Raw genomic sequence first — 23,587 nt, 5'->3', positions numbered from 1 at the left:
ATCTATCTATCTATCTATCTATCTATCTATCTATCTATCTATCTATCTATCTATCTATCTATCTATCTATCTATCTATCTATCTGAAACTCAGCGCTGGACAGAGCTCACAAACTCGAGCAGTGTTTGAATAGGAACAGTTGTAATAGACATTTGTTTCCACCCGGCGGTTTTGAATGTAGCAATCCTATGCGCTTTGGGGTGTGTTGACTGCTGTTTATTCTTGTGCGGGCGGACTAAAACAGACATTAACACTAATAATGGATGATCAGGGATGCCCGAGGTGCAAGACGACCAAATACAGAAATCCATCTCTGAAGCTGATGGTGAATGTGTGCGGACACACGCTGTGAGTATCTGCCGTCAGAGCCGTCAGAGCTCAAACCTGTGCAGACCCTAAACCTCTGGAGGTGGGGCTTTATTCGTGATGACCGAGACTAAAAGTTTTATTGTGTGTTTTATTATATTGTATATTTGCTGTAATAAGGCCAGTGTTTCAACCTGTGAGTTCAGTAAACTGATATTTTTATGATATCCAGCTTCTGTTTTGAAATTCTACTTACAAAAAGTACTTTTAGCCATTATTATGAAATCATAATAAATTAGCATGTGATTTACAAATATTATAAAGAGCTTTTATAATCATTTTTTACTTCAAAGTTATATTTTGATACATACATGACCGATAAGCTTAAGATGTAGCAACAGTTCTGCCAGCTACGTGAAAAAAAATATTATAGTAATTTATAGTAAATACTATAGTGTTTTTGAATCATACTATATTAAAGTGTATTATACTATATATTATAGTATTTACAACACTGTTAATAAATGCTACAGCAAACTGTAGTATCAACTATAGTGAACTGGTAAACTGTAATAAATACTGTAGTATACTTTAGTTTTTACTTCAGTAAACTGTAGTGTATTGTAGTATAACGTACAATATAGTTGTAGAAAACTTAGTACAGTATTGGTTAAAGTAATTTGTTTATCTTGCTATAGTTGTTATATTACCACAGCAACTACAGAATTACCAAAACAAATTCAAGTAATTTACTATATAATATGGTTCAAAACACTATAGTATTTACTATAAAGGACAATAGTACTTTTTCATGTGTGCTGACCTTAGTTTGGTAGTTTTATTGTAGTAATAACAAAAATTTGTAACAGTGGTATTTTGGTGGAAACTATTACAATGATAAATGTGTTAGGGATGGATGTATACATGTGTTCAAATTAGCTGTTCATTTGGTGCATGAGAGTAGACATTTAGCCACAGAGAGGGTTTAGTGTGTAATCCACAGTCATGGCCAAAAGTATATGCAGTGACAAATTTTGTGTTATGCAAAGTTTGCTTCTTCAGTATTTGTAGATTATTTTTCCACATGCTTCTATGGTATGCTTAAAAAACAATGATAAGCATATCATAAAAAACATGTAGACCAGCAACTGTTTGGTTTTTTACGTTCCTCAAAATAGCATTTATGTTCAGAAGAAGAAAGAAACTCATTCAGGTTTAAAACCACTTTTTAGCAAATGGTGGTATAAAAATAAAACACTATGACAGAATTAACAGACAGCTGACAGAAGTTTTATTTTTGGGTGAACTATTAATATTAACATTAACAAAACACAAAGAGAATAATCACTCACTGCTCTTGACTGAAGAAATTTAATACAGTGCTTTAGGAATCAGTATATATAGTGTTTTATTTTTATATTTGTTCATTCAATTCCTTGAATTCTCCTTCTAAATACAGATATTGTACCTGACAATAAAGCACTGTTTGTTTTATTTGTATATTGTGTGTAGTTGTAATTAGGGTTGGGTATCGTTTAAATTTGAACGATTCCGAGTCCGATTCCGATTCCTTGTTTCGATTCCGGTTCCCAACGATTCTCGATTCCGATTCTTTTAAGAGGCAGGGTCGGCGCAGCGCGTCAAATACAGGGCACACATTTACTTGCACTCCATGACATCGGAGGTGCTTTATCATGTTTGACGTGCACCCTCCTATGCACGAAACAATCTTGCTGCAAATGTTGCATTTTGCCGAGATTTCGTTTTGTTTCGAAAAGTGAAGCCACACTTTGGACCGCCGACGCACGCTGTCCATGTTCGATCGCTCGTTATACCAAAACTTCCGGTGGACGCTTCTTCGTTGGTGTTCAGCGGTTTCTTCTTCCGGTCGGCGTCGGGCGGACTGTGAATCCAAACTTTTTTTTCTCTTTCTTTTAAGCTTTAGGAATCAAAACTAGGAATCGAAATTAAAACTTTTGAACGATACCGGGAAAATCGCAAAGCTAGTCCCGGTTCCACTCGATACTCGATTCTCGATACCCAACCCTAGTTGTAATGTGTATCTTTGTCATTCTTTTATCTTTGTTATTAAAAAATAAGAACAAAGATTTTATTATCTTCGCCCTCTTTGGCCTAAATATCTGCCATTCTTTTTCTTGTTACCTTGAAAGGTTTGGCTGTAATGCTCAGACAACTTGCAAAATAGTAAAACCAACATGACAAAGAATTGTGATAAAATCGTGAATCATGATACGATATTTTTTTCCATATCGCCCACCCCTACTTTCCTTGCATGTGAGGACATTTTGATGCAACGCAATGATGGCTGCATGTGTTTCTTTGGATTTAACAATTGCTAACAAGAAGACAAGGAAGCGCCTCTCCCCTCCTTTTATAGCAATCAGTCTTCTCTTACAGTCTATTTACTATGATAATGATTTCATCTGGCTAGTACTCATTCACACTTTCACATGTGGTGCCGATATGATTACCGGTAGTCAATTTATGTTAGCTGGTCGTTTTGTGTCAGGATCAAAAACAGTGAAATTGTATATTTGTTTTTGTTTTTTTTGTGAAAAGTTAATTTTTTGGCAAAATAACCTTTAAGCAATTATTTAAAATGCATCTGATCACGCTGCACAATAATCTGGAAACAATGTTAATGAACGCCACAACAACTTATACACTAAATTTAAGTCACTGCCAAAACCTTTGGCCATGACTTTAGTGTGTCTGAACTCTGAAGTCACGTGACTCTTCATGTTCAGGACGCCCTTGACCTGCAGAGAACTTAAGGACTCATGGTGGACTGCTGACCTGGGACTCACAGATTGTATGAATATATTACACACCGATGACACACTGCTGGAGACAGTCCAGCATACAGTCCCCTGGTGATTTCTTGAGAGTTCAGTTTACATCTGTATGCAGAAATTCAGGACGAAGGCATTAGTGCTAATAAATGACCATAGTCTGTGATTAAATACAGATGATGGAGTGGAGATGGAAATGTTGCTTGTGTGTTTCTTTAGCCATGGGCTTTTTTTTGGCCCTTTGGACTTTGGAGTGAAAATAAAGCCTTACAGTTTTTCTCAGTCGCTCAAGTTTTGAAACCATCTTAACATTCTCCAAACTGCAATTGTCAGTTGTTTTATAGGACATCACAGCGCTATTGCATACTGTATATGCAAAATGTAGTTACTAAGTTAAAACATTTAAGTAATTATTCATTTATTGTATCAGTAAATTGGCCAATGCCACCAAATTCAAGTTTTTATTTTATTATGTGATCCGTACTGTTTAAAAAGTGTAGATGTCTTTCATCATGGCAGTCAACCCTTCGGAGATGACACTCAGCTAAATGTTATTGTGTATCACACTGAGCTTCTTCGATTTCAATAGCAGGTAGTGGTTTACTGGGAAAAGTCAATTATAATATGTACATTTATGTGTATTTAGTACATTTATGTTGTATTATGTGTAAACAGAAAAATTTTGTCATAAATATTTATGGGATATACAGTACATTTATGTCTGATAAAGTAACTGAATGATCATTTTGCATGGGATGGCTCACACAATTAAAGAATGTTTAGAAGTTGTGAAGAGTACTGAGAATCAGCACATAATTTTTGATAAACAAGCCATGTGCAAATTGTAGACAATTATTCTTAATCTTTTGCACATTTAAAAACATGATTAAATGAATAAGAAATTCAAATCAGATCTCTGAACTTTAGTTAATTTTGAAATAACACCACAAATAAGGATAGCAAATTACAGATATTGAAATGGTTAATTTTTTCACTCTTTTTCTATTTTTTAGATTGATATAGTTTTTATAATAGTCTAATAATAATATAAGTAATATTTTTACATTTTAACTTGTATTCTAAGATTGAAAATCTACAAGGGTAAAATAATAAAATTGAATAGAAAAGGCATTTGAAAAACATAAAACCTGTTAATGTTGAGTTGAAAATCTGTAGTTGAAGACACACTGTGCTTGTGACTGTTAGGCTGATGCTGAGTGTGTCCTGATGACTTGCAGCAGTAAATAGGGAAGGGCACAAGAAGGTGTGTGTGAGAGATAGTTGATGAGAGGGACACAGGTAGCTTATGTGTGTGTGAAATGCAGGAGTTTGCAGATTTCGTGTGTGCGTGATGGGGTCAGTTGTGCTGAGTTAGAGGGGTGTAGTAACCTCTCAACATGCTGACAAACACGGATCGGGAGTGCAGGAAGGAGCAGGGAATGTCTAGCATTTATTCACATGAGAGTCTGTGCTCGAGTTTTTAAAGGTCTGTCGTTTTCCCTCCCACACATGCACACTCACCTTGTGTATGTTCAGAAATAAAGTCTGTCCTCTAAAGTTCTAAAGTGAACAGTTGAAATGCTTCAGAGAAAACCCAAGCCAGATATCAGCTGATCCAGGGTGCAGTGGTTAGTACACACGTTCCTGAAGCTTTGCACTGCCACCATCACAAACCAAAAATATCCACTAGTGTTCAAAGGTTTGTGGTCACTAAAACCTTATTTTAATGTTTTTAAAAGAGTTCTCCGATACCCAGCAATTATTTGATCAGAAATATGGTTAAAAGAGTAATGTTGTGAAATGTTGTTACTCATTAACAACAAAACTGTTTTCTATTTTAATATATTTCACAAATGTAATTTATTAGTGTGATCGCAAAGCCAATAATCCAGTCTTTAGTGTCTCATGATCCTTTCATGTTCCTTTCATTCTAATATGTTGTTGATGGTGTGATCTTTGTTTTTCAGGATTTTTTGATAAATAGAAAGTTCAAAAGAACACCATTTGAAATATCTGAACTGTAAAAGACTTTAGATTTTTCAGTTTAAACCATCTTGTTAAATTAAAGCATTGGTTTCATTCAAAATTAAGCTTACATAACCCATTGTGGTGTTTAATTTTTTTATCATGAAAACTAAAATGTAAAAATCTAAAAGAAAGTTATATTTTATTAGCATAAGCCAATTTGCAATTACAACAAATGATTTGTTAGCTTTTTTACCCTCTTTATGTTCCCTCTTTCACGCCTCAATAATTTTCTGTCACCAGCAAAGTTTGTCCACTGTATCATATACAGTAACTGGCGTGTTGAACAGTTTCAGAGAGCAAAATAACCTCTAGAAAGAGTGGGTGGAAAAAAAAACAGAGAAAAGGAAAGTTGAACTGCTCAGTGGAATATAAAAGATTGTTTACTATATTTTTAAGAAACTCTAGTTGAAACTCAGCATTAATTGTATGCATAAATCCTGGGCAAGATGTAACATTGGTTTGTAATACACTGTACTTTGTCATTTCATAATGTGTACGTGTGCTTTGCTTCAAGCCCATCCCATCATCACTCTATTATGATTGAGTAAGACCACCACACACACACACACACACACACACACACACACACACACACACACACACACACACACACACACACACACACACACACACACACACACACACACACACACACACACACACACACACATATCAGGCCTCTGTTTTATCCATTAGTCTAAGTTATGGCTCAGTTTGGAAAGTTTTGTGGGCCAAATTTTACCCTCTGAAACCGTGAGATGATTGAAATGTGTGTTTGTGTGGAATTGTTTCTGAAGGCTTTTCCAGCAGATTTCACATTTCATTACTGTTTATTTTGACCCTCATTCAGCAGACCTTCTGCCAATGTGAGTAAAATGTGTGTGTGTTTCAGGTGTGAGAGCTGTGTGGAGATGCTGTTTGTCCGTGGCTCAGGTAACTGTGTGCAGTGCAACACTCCGCTCAGAAAGAGTAATTTCCGCGTACAGCTCTTCGAAGATCCAGCCATCGATAAAGAGGTGGAGATCCGCAAGAAAGTTCTCAAAATGTATGTATGTATTTGGCAGAAAAAGTCTGTATATATGCATTCAAAATTTGAAATCATTATTGTATTTTAATGTATTTCTTTCATCTTTCAGCTATAATAAGAGGGAATTTGATTTTTCCTCTCTGAAAGAATATAATGACTACCTAGAGCAAGTGGAGGACATTGGTGAGATACATATCATTTATTTATTCATTGAATTCTTTTTGCGATTTGACACATTTCTTCAAACTCAGGTCACTGTTCTCAAAACAGTTAACACAGTGGTATGAATACAGATTGAACGTTTTCATTCATTTCATACAAATTACAAATCATGCAAATAATTTTCTCAAAACTATGCACAAATTTCTCTAATGTTTTTACAATAGTTAATACAACCCGAATTCCGGAAAAGTTGGGACGTTTTTTATATTTTAATAAAATGAAAACTAAAAGACTTTCAAATCACATGAGCCAATATTTTATTCACAATAGAACATAGATAGACATAGCAAATGTTTAAACTGAGAAAGTTTACAATTTTATGCACAAAATGAGCTCATTTCAATTTTGATTTCTGCTACAGGTCTCAAAATAGTTGGGACGGGGCATGTTTACCATGGTGTAGCATCTCCTTTTATTTTCAAAACAGTTTGAAGACGTCTGGGCATTGAGGCTATGAGTTGCTGGAGTTTTGCTGTTGGAATTTGGTCCCATTCTTGCCTTATATAGATCTCCAGCTGCTGAAGAGTTCGTGGTCGTCTTTGACGTATTTTTCGTTTAATGATGCGCCAAATGTTCTCTATAGGTGAAAGATCTGGACTGCAGGCAGGCCAGGTTAGCACCCGGACTCTTCTACGATGAAGCCATGCTGTTGTTATAGCTGCAGTATGTGGTTTTGCATTGTCCTGCTGAAATAAACAAGGCCTTCCCTGAAATAGACGTTGTTTGGAGGGAAGCATATGTTGCTCTAAAACCTTTATATACCTTTCAGCATTCACAGAGCCTTCCAAAACATGCAAGCTGCCCATACCGTATGCACTTATGCACCCCCATACCATCAGAGATGCTGGCTTTTGAACTGAACGCTGATAACATGCTGGAAGGTCTCCCTCCTCTTTAGCCCGGAGGACACGGCGTCCGTGATTTCCAACAAGAATGTCTAATTTGGACTCGTCTGACCATAAAACACTATTCCACTTTGAAATAGTCCATTTTAAATGAGCTTTGGCCCACAGGACACGACGGCGCTTCTGGACCATGTTCACATATGGCTTCCTTTTTGCATGATAGAGCTTTAGTTGGCATCTGCTGATGGCACGGCGGATTGTGTTTACCGACAGTGGTTTCTGAAAGTATTCCTGGGCCCATTTAGTAATGTCATTGACACAATCATGCCGATGAGTGATGCAGTGTCGTCTGAGAGCCCGAAGACCACGTGCATCCAATAAAGGTCTCCGGCCTTGTCCCTTACGCACAGAGATTTCTCCAGTTTCTCTGAATCTTTTGATGATGTTATGCACTGTAGATGATGAGATTTGCAAAGCCTTTGCAATTTGACGTTGAGGAACATTGTTTTTAAAGTTTTCCACAATTTTTTTACGCAGTCTTTCACAGATTGGAGAGCCTCTGCCCATCTTTACTTCTGAGAGACTCTGCTTCTCTAAGACAAAGCTTTTATAGCCAATCATGTTACAGACCTGATATCAATTAACTTAATTAATCACTAGATGTTCTCCCAGCTGAATCTTTTCAAAACTGCTTGCTTTTTTAGCCATTTGTTGCCCCCGTGCCAACTTTTTTGAGACCTGTAGCAGGCATTAAATTTTAAATGAGCTAATTAAGTGGATAAAAGTGTAAAATTTCTCAGTTTAAACATTTGCTACGTTATCTATGTTCTATTGTGAATAAAATATTGGCTCATGTGATTTGAAATTCCTTTAGTTTTCATTTTATTAAAATTTAAAAAACGTCCCAACTTTTCCGGAATTCGGGTTGTACAACCAACAAATACTTTAAAATAGCTGAAAAAAGGTTTTACTCAAATTACAAACATTTATGTATCATTTGTCCAAACACAACAAACAAAACTCTGTAATTTGTCATTCTATCAAATGAACATGGTATATTTTCGATTGGCCCTAAACTGATACTGTAACTACTGGGTTAATCATACACTCGTCATCATACACATGTATCTGTGTATGCTGTAGGGGACTGTGATTGTGTGTGTGTGTGTATGGCGACACAAACCGATTTTAAGTTTAAAGGGGCAGTTCGGGTTTTTTTTTTCTCATGGCTGATAGCAGGTGTTGGTATTTGTTTAGATATACACAATATATGAAAAACAATACTCCGTGTTGAAGAATGGCAATAAACATGTATTTTCTTTGGCATATTAGTGAATCTACAGCTGAATGTGTTTTATAATCAATAGAGAGCACACCGATAGATTTGATGTTAATATTTACTCTGAATAAATGCATTACTAGAAAAAATTGCAGTGCTTGATTTTGCAACTGTTGAAGTTGAACTGTTTGTTTAAGGTAATTTTGTGTTTGGATGGCTGTGCTAATTGTTTTGAGAACAGGCACATTGCATTGGAGAAAAGTGTCAAATGGACTGAGAAAAACTGTCAATGAAAAAAAATGTATTTACCTCTTTCTCTGTCCAGTGTTTAACCTGACTAATAACATAGATGTCGAAAGGACCAAGCAGATTATGGAACAGTACCAGCGGGATAACAAAGACGTTATACAGAAAAACAAAGCCAAACTAGTGAGTATGTGTGTATGGTTTTGATGGGACAGAAACAGATTGTAGCAGTGATCAGAATTACATCTTATTGGAGCACCAGCTTTTACAATTTGTGCATGTGCTCAAGACACAGTAGAGCTTTTATTTATTTTTCATTTGATCTTTCCATCCCTAATGTAATATTGCCTCTCTTAGACACGTGAGCAGGAGGAGTTGGAGGAGCTGTTGTTACAGGAGCAGCAGGTTTCTGAGCAAAGGAGACTGGAGACCCTTCAGGAGGAACAGAGACAACTACAGGCCAAGAGGAAAAACAAACAGGCCCTGCTGGATGAACTGGTACACTTAAGTGTTGATTTGGTCCATGGGTTGATGACCAATTGCCTTTCTACTTTAGCATGTGTATTTGACTTTATACTTTGTCTTTTTGTCCATAGTCTGTATTTAATTTACTTCACACACACTATATAAAACAATACCCATCGGGTTGGAGTTGTGGCCTAGTGGTTAGTGAGTTGTGTTGCTTCAACAAACATTGCAAATTTGACTCTAACTTGTGTTATTTCCTGATCTTCCCTTTCTTTCCATCACGGTCCTCTCCTCACTGTCAATTAAAGTTTGAAAAATGTTTAAAATAAAAGCATTTCCGCAATGTTGTGTTTGTGTTTGCAGGAAATTTCCAAGTTACCAGCGGCTGTGCTGTTGGCCCAACATAAAGATCGAGCTGTTCAACTGGAGACACAGATAGAAAAACAAAAGCAAAATGTCAAGCCAGCAAACATCTTCTCTACTGGAATAATGATGGTGAGGGAACAACTTACATACACACATGCACACATAATTGGTAAAGGTGATAGTGAATAAAATTTGTAATCATGTTATTTAAAATTAAACAATTCAATTTCAGGATTAGCTAAGAAATGCCACAAAATAAAGAATGAGCGCTAATGATTAGCCATAATTAAATTCATTCATTTTTTATTATTTATTCTTCTGCATATATATATATATATATATATAAATATATATATATATATATATATATATATATATATATATACAGTATATTAATAGATAGATAGATAGATATATAGATGTTTTTTTCGTGTTTATGAGCATGTTTCCTGTGTAATATTCAGCACACTATGTGTACAAGCTTTTGCGTACACACAGACACACCAGCATGCTTGTATTAGCCAATGTTTGAGTATGAGGTGGGAGTATGTGTGTTTATATCATTTTGTGGTGCGTCCGTGTTGTAAAGCAGGTAAGACAGGTTTGTTCTTTAAAAAAAAAAAATCCTTTCAGCGGTCACTGCAGAGGACACAGACCTGAACCAACATGTCATGAATGTGTATGCAAACGAGGAGGGGAAAGCAATGCATCTCAAAAACTGCCGTTTGAGAATAAAAACAGAAACAGTGTGCACAATTGTCTGTGTTTGGGTGTGTGTCCAAGTGCATAAGTTTCCACAAACGTGTCTTGTGGTTGGCATGAAGAGATGAGAGGTATGTATGTTGGCATGGATCTTGGCACATGGAGGATAGTACCGGGAAAAAAATAGTGTTCGTCAGATGGCTTTAGACTACTAGGCAGGAAGCACGCGTATATGGTTATATTTAACGCACAGATGTTTTAGTTAAGCAGTTTGTGTGTTCGTCTGACTTTTTGCAGGCAGAATCATTCTCGGTCTGCATACATGTGGACAGAGCCAGTAGAGGCTTGGAGATCAAAATAGTGTGTGTTACAGGGCATGGAGAGGGCAGTGGCTCTCACACTTGTTACTTGAGCTCAGTTAATGCCAGCTGGAGGGTCCACAAAGCTCACTTCATCCCCACTGAACCTGTATGTGTGTTCACTAGTGTTACACGGTAAATTCAGGACACTTTCTCAGTGTGAATTCAGCGACTGATGATCATTTTTATGATATTTATGATAATGTGTTGATGAGTAAATTATATTTGTGGTAATATCTGTGTGTTTTTGTGACATTTTTCTCTTCCGCCCCATGCAGGGCAGTGTGAGTGTGTGATCATTTTCAAATGTGCTGATCTGAGGTGAATGTGTTTGTGTGTGTGTGAAGGTCAGCAGAGGTGCTGATAGACAGTTTATATTTGTTGACCTTGGAGCGTCCTGAAGACTTGCATAGTCAGAGTCCCAACGCGCTCTCCCTGCCTCATCCCATGTGTAACAGAAACCTTTTGCCGTTCTCTCACGTTCCTCTTGACCAAAAAATACATTTACTCGGAACATGCATTGTTTAATGAAGCTTTGTCAAAAGTCATTCTATAAAAACCTTTACGGACAATTCTCGTTTGAAGATATTTATCAGTAGTTATAAAAAAAAATAATACAGTATAATTTAGCTTTAAAGCAATGATTCTCAACAAGAGAAAATCCCTTGGAAAATTTCTAGTGGGGTCTTGGGATGACTTAAAATATTTAAATTAATAAATTATATTAATATGTGACCCCGAAACAAAAAAAGTCTTAACTTGCATGGGGATTCTTGTAGCAATAGCCAAAAATAAATTGTATGGGTCAAAATTATAGATTTTTCTTTATGCTAAAAATAATTTTAATATTAAGTAAAGATCATGTTCCATGAAGATATTTTGTAAATTTCCAACCGTAAATATATATATACTTTTTGATTAGTACTATGAATCGCAAAGGACTTCATTTGGACAAATTTAAAGGAGATTTTGGAATGCTTATTTATTCAGCATTCATATGATTAATATATCTCAGTATTGAAAAATTGACACTTAAAATGGGTCTTGTGGTACAGGCTCACATATATAAAATAAACTCTAATCTCAAATAAAAAATGCTAAAATATAGATCAAATCAAGAAGTAAACTGAAATCATAACGTTCTGAAAATTAATTTATGCACAGCTTTTATAATTACTTCCTTATTGATGATTTATTTAATTTGATTTAGATTAATAAATTAAAAATTAATATATTGGACATTGAGAGTCAAAATGTTAAATGCGTAAAATAAAAAATTGCAATACACAGAAAATCAGCAGCTAATAGTAATAGTAATAGTAAAAACAAACCAGGATTTCTGTCAATTCCCAGCCCTGTTGCTATTTTTTTTTTTTCAAACACATGAATGTAAACTTGAATTATGATAAATTATGAGAATATTATAAGAACTCTTTAAATCAAATTCTAAAAGCCAAAGTGAAACAGATTGGCTGACTTCATGCAATTTTTGGATCAAGGTGCACAATTTTCTATCAGTCCAATGGGAAACAAAGCTGTTTTCAGTGTACAGGGCTGCAACAATTAGCTGAATTTGGCGATGCTTTCAAGGTTCATGCCATCAGATTTTTAAAAGATATTCAGAGATTTGATTGAGGAATTTATAAGTTTGTATGTAAGATATTATTGGGTCCACCTGTGTTGTTATATGTAGTTATCTGATTTCATATTTACTCACTCCAAATATTACATTAGAAATGATTTTAAACTTAATCATACAGATCTTAAAGGAACACTCAACTATTTTTGAAAATAGGCTAATTTTCAAACTCCCCTAGAGTTAAACAGTTGAGTTTTACTGTTTTTGAATCCATCCAGATGATCTCCGGGTCTGGTGGTAACACTTTTAGCTTAGCTTAGCATAGATAATTGAATCTGATTAGACCGTTAGCATCTCGCTTAAAAAACCACCAAAGAGTTAAGATATTCTCCTACTAAAAACTTGACTCTTCTGTAGTTACATCATGTACTAAGACTGACAGAAAATGAAAAGTATATTCTAGGCTAATATGGCTAGGAACTTCTCTCTCATTCTGGTGTTAATAATCAAGAAACTTTGCTGCCATACCATGGGTGCAGCAGGCTCAGTGATATTATGCAGTGCCTGAAAATAGTCCCAACTATAGTCCCAAATTGCAGCTTTTCATTTTCCGTTGGTCTTAGTACACGATGAGAGAAGAGTCAAGTTTTAAATAGGAAAAATATTGAAACTCTTTGGTCATTTTTGAGCGAGATGCTAATGGTCTAATCCGATTCAATGATCTATGCTAAGCTAAGCTAAAAGTGCTACCACCAGACATGGAGATCGGCTGAATGGATTCAAAAGCGGTAAAACTCAACTGTTTAACTCTAGGGGAGTTGGAAAATGAGCCTAATTTCAAAAATAGTTGAGTGTTCCTTTAATGTGTAAATGAGTGGTTCTTGGCAGAATAAGCTTTATAGTGTATGGTTAGCTTGGTCTGCTTTGGTGACCGACAGTGTGGACTATGCTGGAACAAAGAGAACAGCTAATCATAATAGTTATTTACATAAACTCTTAAAGGTACAGTAGCAAAAACAGCCTGTTTTTATTTAGTTAAATTAATGACAGTAAAACTAAACTTTGAAGGAAAGAAACTTTGGTTTGAATAAAATGCTACAGAAGTTTATACAGTTCACTTTAAGATTTGATTGTCTGTTTTGGAGAAACAGCCTTCTTTTGGTCTCCTTCCCAAAACCAAATTTGAGAAGGCATAGTTTACAACAGAATTTCCCAAATCCCGTCCCACATTCTGGCTGATACTTGTAGCTGAATGCTGGCAAGAAACAAAACCAAAACACCTCAGAAATAATAACTGGCATTTGCTGGTTTGGTGAGGAAAATTATCACAGCCACAGAATGAACAAACAAATGAGCCGTTGCATCGTAGAGCCTTTCCTGTGCCAGTCAAAATGTTCTTCGCCTCCCAAGACAGAAGTCTAAAATGCAGAACCTGGGGAGATGGTTTGTTTTAAAAATGTAAAATTCAAGTCCACCTCATAAAAACATGTTTACTATGTGTTAATGTCAAACATATGTACTGATTCACTGCCCAGGCAGGGGTGAGGTTAAAGCACTGGACGGCACTGAATGTCGAAACGCAGCAGATATATGATTGATTTAAACACAAGGCTCTGTTCAACTGTGTGTAACTGCTTGGAGTGAAACTGAATGCACAGACAACCAGAGGGGTGTTTCAGCTCAGGGATTTCCTTTCCTCTCCACCCCCGCACAGTAATGAAGATGGATCGAGCCAGCAGCTCTGTTTTAAGGGCGCTGGGGAGTGAATATGTATCTATAGTCACTCAGCATACTCAGAATCAGCAGCATTTCTCTATACACACATATAAAACACCACAAATTAATGCTGAGCGCAGATGTTCATTTTGAGTTGGTAAAGATGGCGGTAGTGGTTTACCATGGAGTGTGTGTTTGAAACAGTTGGGAGTTCTGAAGAGTTTTCCACTGGTATTCGGCTGTTGACAGGGTAATCTATGATTGGATGGTTTATATGTGTTGACATGGAAATCTCTAGACAGATTGTGTTTATGTGTGAGACATGAGTTTGGAAATGATCGGGCTGGTTGGACAAGTGAATTTATTTTTGTTATTTTGAATTCATTATTAACCACAAACATTTGGTTTGTATGTAGAAAGTTAAAGTGTTTAATTTGTGGAATTGGAGTGCTGCATCCGATTTTTATGAACCTGCAAGTGTGTGTGTGTGTGTATTGTTTGCTGGGTTCAATGTGAGGAAAAATAGTTTTTAGTGAATAAATCAAATCAGCCAAGTAACTTTATTAAAGAAATCTACTGCAACAATATTAGTTTTAAAAACCGGTGGGTCAGTGGTCGAGCATTGCGTTAGCAGCGCAAAAGGTTGTGGATTTGATTCCCAGGGAACACATACTGGTAAAAAAAGTATAGCCTGAATGCACTGTAAGTCGCTTTGTATAAAAGCGTCTGCTAAATGCATAAATGTAAATGTAAAACGAATGACATAAATATTTCTCAAGCTACCATAAAATTGTGGAGGGGGGGTGTGATCACATGGATCTTATTTTTTCTATTATTTTCAAATATATACTGTTTTTGAAAGGTTTGAGGTCAGTAAGATGTAAAAAATAATATATTTATTTAAAATAAATATCTTATTGTCTTATGCTAAAAATACAGTTAAGTACAGTAAATTACATTTTATTGTAATTTTTTACTGTTTTCTCTGTAAATATATTTTAAAATGAAATTTATTTCTGTAATGGCAATTGACAGAGCTAAATTTTCAGCCAGTCTTCAGTGTTACACGATCCTTCAGAAATCATTCTGTAATCAGTATGCTGATATGATGTTCCAAAAATATTTCTTATTATTATTAAATGTGGGAAATGGTTGTGATGTATTTTGTGTGTTTTTTTTTCAGGATTCTTTGATGCATAAAATTTAAAAAGAACAGAATTTATTTAAAATAGAAAGTTTTTGTAATATTATGAATGTCTTTCCTGTCCCTTTACTGTCCCTGATAGATAGATATATAAAATACCTCAAAATTAATGGTAGTGTAAATACTACGTATTCATATTAAATATACATTATGCCCAATAAATTTTTTGCCAAATTCACCCACCATTGCCTATTGTTGCCTACTTTTTCACTCATTAGTTACTTGTATCGCTGTTATTTTCTCCCCCTGTTTTGTGTGGCAATTTTACTTTGCTGTTTTGTTGCCATATAAATGCATGCAGTACTTTCAAACCTAAGTAATGAGAAGCTCTCCCATGGAAATTCCCTCTCCACACACACACACACACACACACACACACACACACACACACACTCCCTCCATGCTGTGGTTTCTGTCTGTCTCCAGAAAGTTCAATCTCCCTTGTGTGTGTTGCCTTTGTGTGTGTGTGTGTGTATGTGTGTGTGTGTATGTTGGCAGTGAGTGATGTTGTCATACATCTTTAGATCTTTTGTGTGTTTGTTGGCACCCATGCATTTGTGTGTGTGTTACTTCATCTCAGACAGAATGTGTGTTAGTGTTGTTGAAATGAGGTCATCTGCATTAAGTGTTTCATTTTTAAATCAATGAGTGTGTGTTTTAACTATTATCACCTCAATTGGTGTTAAATAAAATAGTGTAAAATTAAAATAATATTTTAAAATCTATGAAAATCTAACGAAAGTAATATATTTTATAGGTATATGTACCTACTTGGTACATAAATGGTTGTCCTTAGAAATCACATTTGTTTCTGTGACAGCCAGACTTTGTACAATGTGTCCATGCCTTTTTAGCCAATCAGAACACTTAACCAATCATAAATGATTTCTGGCTGTCAATCTTTGTCTGTATTCATGGGCAGGGTTTGAAACAATTGGGCAGTCTGTCTATCTAAATCTTTTCTAATTTTTTTGTTTAGTAGTGTTTTTGTTTTTTTATTCATGCCATAACAAAAAAATGTGCATTTTTATTGCCAAAACAGTGCAAAAATGTGTCTTTCTCTCTGTCTCTTTCCTTCAGGGTCAGACTGTTTCTTTTGCTTCCGTGTCTCGCGTGGAGGAGGTGTTGTACGTCTATCAGTCTCTGTGCATTGACACATATGGGCCGCCCGTTCCAGAACTGGATCATTTGGGCCGATTAGGGTAAGAATCTGTTGCCATTATAGAATGTGAATTCTATAATGGTAACACTTAACAAAAAGGTTTCATTGGTTAACATCACTAAACTGCATTAGTTAACATGGACTAACAATGAAAATTTTATTTTGGTCTCACTTTATTTTGGGGACCAATTCTCACTATTAACTAACTTTTAGCTTTGATGTTGGCCTCAATAAACTCATAATTTGTTGCTAATTAATAGCTGTAAACATATAGTAAATATATGGGCAGGGTTACTCCATATTAGTATGCCAGTAAGTTAATGGGCAGGGTTACCCCCATGTCGTTCCAAATCCGTCAAAGCTGTGTTCATCTTCGGAACACAATTTAAGATATTTTGGATGAAAACCGGGAGGCTTGTGACTGTCCCATTGACTGCCAAGTAAGTTACACTGTCACGGTCCAGAAAAGTATGAAGAGCATCGTCATAAATAGTCCATCTGCCATCAGTGGTTCAACCGTAACCCTATGAAGCAACGAGAATACTTTTTGTACACAAAGAAAACAAAAATAGTGATTAAAACTGCGTTCACTATTGTGTCAGCTGTGACACAAGGATATGTTTTGTATATGCATTTATGCTTTGATTTGAAAGAAAACAGCGCACCCGTGCAGCACGGCTGACACAGAAGAGCGTAAGTTGCTTGCGTTCCGCTGATATTTTCCAAAAAGGCACTACAGTGATGCGGAAAGACAGAGAGTTTAGAATGACATGGGGGTAAGTGATTAATGACAAAACGTTCATTTTGGGGTGGAGTATCCCTTTAAGGAAGACTACATTTTAATATTATTGTTCCCTTCCTGTTGAGAGTGTGTGTGTTTGACAGATATAAATGACCTCTTATTCAAACAAATAAACCACATTTCCCATGGTGCACTACTCCCAGGGTAAAGAGGAAGTCTGCTGACATTTTTGCCATGCTTGCAGTTTTACGCTTGACTTAAGTTTAACTTTATCTGTAAGACACACTCTCACTTTTCTCAAACACACATAGTCTTTGATATCCCTCAAATATTAAGGCCTCTCGTTAATGCAATGATCTTTATTCTGCTAATGCTATTTACTATATCCTACCGCTATAATAATTTCTTAATAACCTCAACATGCTTCTATGAGGTAACCTGCTTTATATATATAAAAAAAAAAAACACACGGCTTTCATTAGCCTACTGATGACTGTTGTATTAAAGGGATAGTTTACCCAAAATGAAAATTCTGATGACAGAATGTAAATCTTTGTGTGCACTATCTATAAGAATTTTTATGTTGAAAAATATAATTGTTCACCTTTAAATGCAAATTAAGCTTAAGTTAACCGTGACATCCATTGTAAGTGTGTTTTGGTCACAGATGCTGTTGATAGAGCTTAACTTGTATTGACCCCCCCCCCCCCACCACCACCACCACATAGATAGATACACACTGGAATCTTCAGCAGAGGATCTTGTGATGTGGTTTAAGCTGAAAAGCAGAGGACAGGAGAAGAAAAAGAGTGAGGGTTATGAAAAGAGACGATAGGGTGGATCACTCTCTTTGTTTCTTTTTCTCTTACGTTCTGAAATCTTCTTTTTTTCCTTCTAGCTTCAGTCTTTTGAATTCGAGAGCAGACAAGTCTCTGAGTGTTTGTGTGTATGTGTGTGTCTGTGTGTGTGTGAGGTTGACAGAGAGACAGATTGTTTTTTGCTATTTGTCTTAGTGTGTTTTGACAGTGAGTTAGTGGAGATTTATGTTGGACTGGTTTGTGTTTTTGGAGGGTCATGTATGTATTCACTTCCTCCTCACCCTCGGGGCGAACCCCGTCCTTTGTGCCCCCCGTTCTGTACCTGTATAAATACAGATTGGGTGGGGCATTTTATTAAAGACAGCTGTGTGCGATTGCGTCTTGAAAGGAGGTGACTGGGTTGAAGTTTTCTTTCTTTCACACAAAATGTCTTCAAGTGTGGTCAGCTGCATATGTGTAATGTGTGCATATTGTTTGAAGAGAGGGTTTTTTGGGGGGGGGGGGGGGGGGGTAATAAGTTCATCTTCTCTTACAATATTGCATATAAATATATTTCAAGTTTTGGCTATACAAGTCTCCCTTCAAGGATCAGTAATTTTCCCATCAAACTGTCTCAGGACACACAAACACATATTCAGTCAGTGATGAGTGATGTCTCTGCTGAGTTTTGAGACGTGTCTGCAGAGAGTTGGATAAGGTAATAAGTTTAAGAGGCATTTGTTATTGGACAGGACACAGCTTGTATGTGAGTCTGTGTTTGTTTGGGTTCAGTAAAATGTTTTAAAAGAAGTCTCTTATGCTAACCAAAGTTGCATTTATTAGATGAAAAAAGTAAATGGTAATATTATGAAAAAAATTAAATAACTGTTTTAATAATATATATAAAAATCTCACTTATTTCTGTGATAGCAAAGCTTTTGTCAGCAGCCATTACTCCAGCCTGTGTCCTAAACTCTCTGAAACGGCTAGTGAAAATGCTTCTGTTTTGCATTATTTAAAAATTTTATGCAGAATTTATTTTCTTTTAAATATAAATGAAAAGTTTTCACAAGTTCCTGAATATCTTAGTATAATTTTCTTTAGGTTACGTGGGGCAATTGCCAAGGACTTGTCATTCATTTCCATGCCAATGTTTAGACTACTACTACTTCTACAGAAACACACGTTGCCATACATGAAGTCATCTTGTGCTAGACAGGAAGTAATCCATCAGCAGGTCAGAAGAGGGCACATGTGTGAACAGGGTCAGTAGCTTTATTATGTTTTTCGACATAAATCTGGTTGATTGTTGTTTATTTAGGTAATAAAGAACAAGAGGTATTGTGAATATAACCATGCCCAAGGCAAATAGTTAAAACCTAACATCTACTACTTAATAATGAAAATATGAAGCACACAGAATTTCACTAGACAATTTTATTAGGGTAATTCATCAAGTGTCATAATTCTAGAAGATCTTCCTGACATATTTACTTTATTTAAGTGGGCTTTAAACAACTAAAAAAGGTGTTTCACATCACAATTGTATTATTTAGTGTTTTGCAGCACTGCTGAATTTAACCAATTCTTACCAATCAGCATTAGGGGCCAGACCAGACCTAGTCTAGAAGGATAAATGCCTGCAGACACGTTTTCCATCCATTCCTCCATCTCTTCTTGTCTATAAGGCTTTCTTTTTTTTGGAAACTGCATATCTTCTTGGCTGTATGGCTTTTTTTTTTTTTTTTTTGGAAACTGCATTTTGAGATTTGATATTTGCATATGCAAACAGGCCTAAAACAAAGATTCTGGCCTTGGCTTTAAGAGTAAATTTGGCTTGCAAATGGCCCCTGTTTCTGTGTGTAAGAGGTAGCAAGAGAGAGCTGAACTTCTAAAACATACCCCTAGGGTGCATTGTGGAAAAATGGACAAACTAAACTTGTTCACCTTTTCTCTCTCTCTCCCAGTCCACATATTTGATTGGATTTTTTTTTATTTTACAATGATGTGGCTTTTCCTTTGAGCAAGGAATCTTCACACATGATCTCCCAGATGTATATGGGTGTGTGTTTTTGTTCACCTCATTCAGAATCTGTTGTTGCGTCTCTCTTTAAAACATAAACCATGCTACATGTCTTCATGCATTACAGATACACGCTGCCTCTGTAAACAGCTATAATTTCGGACCAGTAGGTTTTAATGACCCAGGTCGTCTCTTGGCTTCTGCTTAGATGAGTTTGCTCTCTGAACTCTGATGAGGATATTTGTGTCATGGATGAGTTGTAGTTTGATATATGTGCTACTGACATAGCAGTGTGGGCAACCAGATCTGTTTGAGGAATGTGTGTGTGACACTGACCCTGTAAAAATGACAGATTGTCCAGCAGCTGCTAGAGAGTTTTCTCTGCTTTTCTAAGGGAACATTTCTGTGCTGAATACTGTGCTAGGAAAGTCTTTCTCAACTTATATTAGGCATTAAAGACTGGCAAGACACGCAGATCCCTCTGACGGAGAACACACACATACCATCATCAACACACTTTAATTTTGGAAGTGATTAATCACGATTAATCGTTTGACAGCACTATAATTAGTAACTTATGTAAACTTTTTTTCAACTTTTTTTTTTTTATACCAAAAATGTAATTTAGTTTGTGAGAACTATACAGTCCCATTTGTTATTACAAAAGATTTTTACTTAAAATAAATTCTTTCACTTTCAGAATCCTGACAAAATGTAGCATTATTTAGCATAGTTTCAACAAAGATTAAGTTGCACAACTGTTTTCAACGTTGATAATAATAAAAAAAATTCGTATTTGGTGAAAGCACAAAATCAGCATATTAGACTATTGAATTGAAGGAACATCTGACACTGAAGACTAGAGTAATGACAGCTGAAAATTCAGCTGTGCCATCACATGAATACATTAAGTTTCAAAGTATATTAAAACAGAAACCATTATTTTAAAATTTATTGAAAATTATTACAATATTTTACAATATTTACTGTATTTTTGGAAAGTTTTTTACACAACCACAACCAAAATTATAAGCCCTGCAATTTATGGAACATAATTTACAATAAACAATATATGTAAAATATACAGTTTATAATATACAATTTATTTATAATTTGCAATTAGTTTGACCACATGAGGTGAATATACACCATTTTGTGAAGGTCATGAACTTTTCTTTACTGGCTTTTTTCCCCTAAAAGTTAAATCCATTTTTAGTTTTAAAGACAATTTTCTTCCACTTGCTTTCTTTCTGAATCTGTATTAAAGGGGTCATATGATGTTGCTAAAAACATTATTTTGTGTATTTGGTGTAATGCAATGTTTTTATGTGGCTTAAGGTTAAAAAAAAACATTATTTTTTCACATACTGTACATTATTGTTGCTCCTCTATGCCTCACCTTTTTTAGATTTTTACAAAGCTCATCGGTCTGAAAAGTGAGGTGTGCTCTGATTGGCCAGCTTTCCAGTGTGTTGTGATTGGCCAAATGCCTCAAGTGTGTGACGGAAATGTTATGCCCCTTAACACTGTGATGCCGTGTGGCCCAGTGCGATGAGACAAAACCAATAAAACCCATTACAAATAAGGCATTTGTTGCATCCAGTGGGGACATAATTACTAATTATAATGACTTATATTGTCTTTTTACGCATTGCATTATGTAGCATATCTCGCTGCGTAAACATAAAACATGTCTGCTTTTGTAATCGGAGAAACGACAAACAACAAGCACTACACTTCTCAAAACTCCCATTTGAATCATCAGTGGCAAATGTAAACGTAATAACAGACTGTGAGTCAGAAGCGCCAGACTGTCCTTGCAGAGTTGGAATTGCACCACTTTATAGAAACAGACACTGGAATTGTAGGCTACTCTAACAGGAAACAGTCCTTGTCCTCCGCAAAATGTGCTGCACACATCTGAATATTTGGGTTTAACTGTTCCAGAACAGTGTTGTAAATACAACTTAACCACTGGTTTCTAGTTGTGTCCTCTTTTGGAAGGCCAAACAAAGTAGCTTCGCTTTCACAATGAAACACACAGCGTCTCCACAACATGGCGGCAGTGGCAACCGCAACCGCAAGTTACACCGCCTTTCTTTGCATGAACATTTGGGCGGCTTTATGCAAATCTTCCCACATCGTGATGTAGACATGTGGGGGCATGTTAGAATGAGCTGTTTAGGAGGGCATGGTTGATTCTTAACTCATAAAGAATATCTCTCTGAATTTTAGACTTTATTCTTTGCAACTATACAGATCTTCTTTATATTTTGCACCAACAGCTTGTAACACTCCTAAGAGAAAAATTTAAATAACATCATATGACCGATTTAAAAAGTGCTAATAGTGATTTACTTAGTGGAATGATATGTGTGGTTTGTGGATTAATGATGGAGAACTGAAGCAGCATTCAGTGTGCATTAGCTCATGGTCCAGTGCTTCAGTAATCTCTGTTTGTTTAGAAAGTGTGTGAAGCTGAGAGGAGCTTAAGTGTTTCTGATGATACCTGACCCACTCTATCACTCTCCTCCTCTTCCCTCTCTCTCTTTCCATTTTCTCCCCTTCTCTCTGTAGAATCAGTTTACAAGTAATTTTCAGTTCTCTCATAATGAATGGCCGCTGTGGACTCCAGCTGCTGGGGAGTTTTGTGGTGCTGGGCTAGTGTGAGATCTTACATTACATTGTATTCAGCAAAGATGTATTAAGTTGATTGAACATTACAGTATTTATAATGTTGCAAAAGATGTTTCAAATGTAAAATCATTGTTTTGCACAAAAATATTAAGCAGTACTGTCATTTTCAGTACTGATAATAAGAATCTGCATATTATAATGATTTCTGAAGGACCTTGTGACATTGAAGACTGTAGTAATGGCTGCTGTAAATTCAACCAACATAGAAATAAGTAACATTTCAAAATACATTGAAATACAAAAAGCAATTTTGAATATTTCACAAAATGACTGTTTTAACTTTATTTTTTATCAAAATTGCCTTGCTGAGCAAAAACTTTGAAAAAATCTTACTGACCTCAAACTTTTGCCCAATAGCATATGTTATAGAACATTATATTTAGAAACAGTAAAAGAACAGCTGACACATTTTTGTTTGATACATTTTATTTCTGTTTTAAAATTAAACAAATTTGTTCTTGTCATTGTGAAATCCATGGACTCATGCATGTAAAATAACAGAGCTGCTCCCTCTAGAGGATTAAACCCATTATACTCAAAACCAAAACTGGGGGTTTGCAAACCACTGTTTTAAGCAATTCACTGTTACACCTAATCATCTTCTCTCATGTCCAGGTATCTGAATCATGTGCGCACAGCGTCTCCACAGGATCAGGCTGGTGGTTATACATCAGGACTGGCATGCCATCGTGCCATCCAAGATGCTTTCAGTGGCCTCTTCCCCTCATGATATTACAGAACTACAACCACTGCCACTCCATCTGTTCATCAGTCTTCCTAAAGACTCACTGACAAGCAAAGGGAGAGGCTTTGAATGTTTGGATGCATAGGAAAGATTCCTGTGAAGGACTCCATTCAGAATACCCTGGAGTTTATGTTGAAGAGTGACATAAACAAGCTTTAATAGGTGTACAGATTTTTTTGTTGATAATTTTTGTAATGCTGTTTCAGTTAAATAAACTTTTTTTTTTTCTGTGTGTCAGTGTTGGTTGTGTGGTCGTCTCAA

At 35.9% G+C, this 23,587-nt stretch overlaps 1 protein-coding gene across 2 annotated transcripts; it reads left to right on the top strand.

Annotated features, from left to right (window-relative positions):
- Positions 1-141: 141 nt before the first annotated feature.
- Positions 142-23,558, top strand: mnat1 (MNAT1 component of CDK activating kinase). 2 transcript variants are annotated; one of them, XM_059566034.1, is made up of 9 exons: positions 142-348; positions 6,040-6,192; positions 6,284-6,357; positions 8,846-8,949; positions 9,124-9,264; positions 9,598-9,729; positions 16,241-16,362; positions 18,966-19,126; positions 23,197-23,558. In XM_059566034.1, exons 1-9 carry the CDS (start codon positions 260-262, stop codon positions 23,202-23,204), a joined length of 984 nt encoding a protein of 327 aa, XP_059422017.1. In that variant the 5' UTR covers positions 142-259; the 3' UTR covers positions 23,205-23,558. The 2 variants fall into 2 exon arrangements, with proteins under 2 accessions (XP_059422017.1, XP_059422018.1); XM_059566035.1 differs by lacking the exon at positions 18,966-19,126 and having other exon boundaries at positions 145-348.
- The last annotated feature ends 29 nt before the right edge of the window (positions 23,559-23,587 follow it).

Source organism: Carassius carassius, chromosome 14 (assembly GCF_963082965.1).
Source record: "Carassius carassius chromosome 14, fCarCar2.1, whole genome shotgun sequence".
Classification (NCBI taxonomy): Eukaryota; Metazoa; Chordata; class Actinopteri; order Cypriniformes; family Cyprinidae; genus Carassius; species Carassius carassius.
This window is presented reverse-complemented; position numbering and strand designations above follow the sequence as displayed.

Bases quoted from the DNA above. Each gene is read 5' to 3' on its own strand.
- mnat1 (XM_059566034.1), top strand. From the start codon at position 260: ATGGATGATCAGGGATGCCCGAGGTGCAAGACGACCAAATACAGAAAT. The intron at 349-6,039 runs GTGAGTATCTGC...TGTGTGTTTCAG, and splicing joins AATGTGTGCGGACACACGCT to GTGTGAGAGCTGTGTGGAGA. The intron at 16,363-18,965 runs GTAAGAATCTGT...AATTTTCTTTAG, and splicing joins GATCATTTGGGCCGATTAGG to GTTACGTGGGGCAATTGCCA.